Below are 1,993 nucleotides of genomic sequence, written 5' to 3'. Positions count from 1 at the left end.
GTGTTGAAACACAGGAGGTATTTCTCTTCAGAGAGAGAGAGAGAGATCGAGAGCTGCTTTAGGCAGTGAACACCGAAAGGGTGCCTAAGAAATCCCAGAAACACCAACGGCGAGCACGACAACCCGGTGGAAACATCCCCGCCAAGGAAAGAAAGAAAGGAAACCAGCTCAACACAAATGTTCCTGAAGCTGAGCCTGCCCCTCTTCCCCTCTCCCCTGCCCCACGGAGGGGTCCCAGCTGCTCCACCCCGGCTCCCTATCACAGGTGGGTGAGCTTGGGCGCCTCTTGGATTCTGCCCTGAGAAGAAGCGTGGTGGCTGGAAAGGTCTGTGTAGGTGGGGTGGCCCTCGCACGGCCCGTGGTGCTGGCTCGGGGGCATCTGGGGGGGCCCGTTGTAGTCCATGCTGGCAGCCTGGTGGTGTGGCAGGTGGTTGAGGCCGTACAGGGCCGGGCCGGAGGCGGGCATAGAATCCACATAGTTCCCTCCGACGTAGACGGGGCTGCCCTGCATGCTGGGAGTCCCGTAGGCCACCCCGTTGCCCGGTAAGACGTGCGGGTCGTACTCGGGGGCCGTGTTGGCGTATTTCTGTTGGGAGGGGCAGCCTTTGATGGGGTTTTGGTAGTTACTGGACATGGCATAGGCATTTTGGTGGGGTTTGTTGAAGGAAGGCGGCGAGGGGGCGTCGTAGTTGCCGCCCATGGCGTGCAAGGCGTTGATGAAGCCGGCGGAGGATTGCATGGGCTGGGGCGGGCTGCCCGTGGGGGAAGGCCCTCCGGAGGAGGACCCCACGCCTTTGGACTTCTGGTCTTTCTTGTACTTCATCCTCCTGTTCTGGAACCAGATCTTGATCTGCCTCTCGCTGAGGTTCAGCAGGTTGGCCATCTCCACGCGCCGGGGCCGGCACAGGTAGCGGTTGAAGTGGAATTCCTTCTCCAGCTCCACCAGCTGGGCGCTGGTGTAGGCCGTGCGGGCCCTCTTGGAGGCCGAGGAGCCCGGAGGGCTTTTCTCGCCACCGCAGGTTTCTGCCGGGGCCCCCAAAATGAAATAAAAGATAATTACTGACACGCAGAAATTGAATGCATCGGTTCTTAATAAATCCTGGAACAGAGTTCGACCCCCCCTCCCCCTTCCCTCACCCCTTCGCATTAGCCTGCACTCCATAATCATGTCATTTATTAAGAGTTCTGTTCTCCAAAGCTGCCCCTGGTTTATGAAAATTTGATCATGTCATGTAGAAAAGGATTCCAGGGCCATTTATTTAGGAGTCGATTATTTCCAGCAGATAATTTCGAGAAAATAATATTTGGCAGGGGAGGGGGGCAGGAGCTGCAAAGCCAATTAATGCTAACACGGGGCAGTGCTGGGAGGTGTTTTGTCTGCTGAGGTGTGAATGCACACTCACTCACACACTCACACACATCTTGTGTGTCTGGTGTTTGTGCAACACAAATATTTGTGTGTCTCGTATTTGTGCAACAAAAATATTTGCATGCACGTCGTTCAACACCAGACCACGTTTGTACCCCCCTTTTTGTGAGAGGAACGTGATGTAACAGCTAAATTATATTAATGTAGGATGAAGTGTGTGCCACTAAGTTTACACCAATATATTTGTCAAAACAGGGATATTCCCAACGTGATTTTGGGATTTTTTGGATCCTGTCAGCCTTTGGTGTGTCTTTGTGCGAGGAGGTGCAGATGTTTGTGCATCTGCTCCCTGGGTGCCCACATACCCCGTGTTCACTGCCATGTCTGGGGGCAGGGAGGTGGGAAGAGAACAAACAGCTTTAGCAGCCCCAGGCTGAGCAGTTGGGTGCCCATTTCCATGTTCCTGTGTCTGCACGGTCGGACATCACCTGTGTACAACCACCTGGACATCACCAGTGTACAACCACCTGGACATCACCTGTGTACAGCCACCTGGACATCACCAGTGTACAACCACCTGGACATCACCAGTGTACAGCCACCTGGACATCACCTGTGTACAAC

General features: G+C 54.7%; 1 protein-coding gene across 1 annotated transcript in view; it reads right to left on the bottom strand.

Annotated features, from left to right (window-relative positions):
* Positions 1 to 207: 207 nt before the first annotated feature.
* HOXB3 (homeobox B3) overlaps positions 208 to 1,993 on the bottom strand; it is a 5,874-nt gene continuing 4,088 nt past the window's right edge. Inside the window, exon 3 of the mRNA XM_027668949.1 lies at positions 208 to 1,023. Coding sequence (XP_027524750.1) covers positions 260 to 1,023 — 764 coding nt within the window. The 3' untranslated portion in view covers positions 208 to 259. The remainder of the gene's footprint in view (positions 1,024 to 1,993) is intronic.

This window comes from Corapipo altera, unplaced genomic scaffold (genome assembly GCF_003945725.1).
Source record: "Corapipo altera isolate COAL_440 unplaced genomic scaffold, ASM394572v1 134, whole genome shotgun sequence".
NCBI classification, from domain to species: Eukaryota; Metazoa; Chordata; class Aves; order Passeriformes; family Pipridae; genus Corapipo; species Corapipo altera.
Note: the sequence above shows the minus strand (reverse complement) of the source record. Positions and strands in the feature narration are given on the sequence as shown.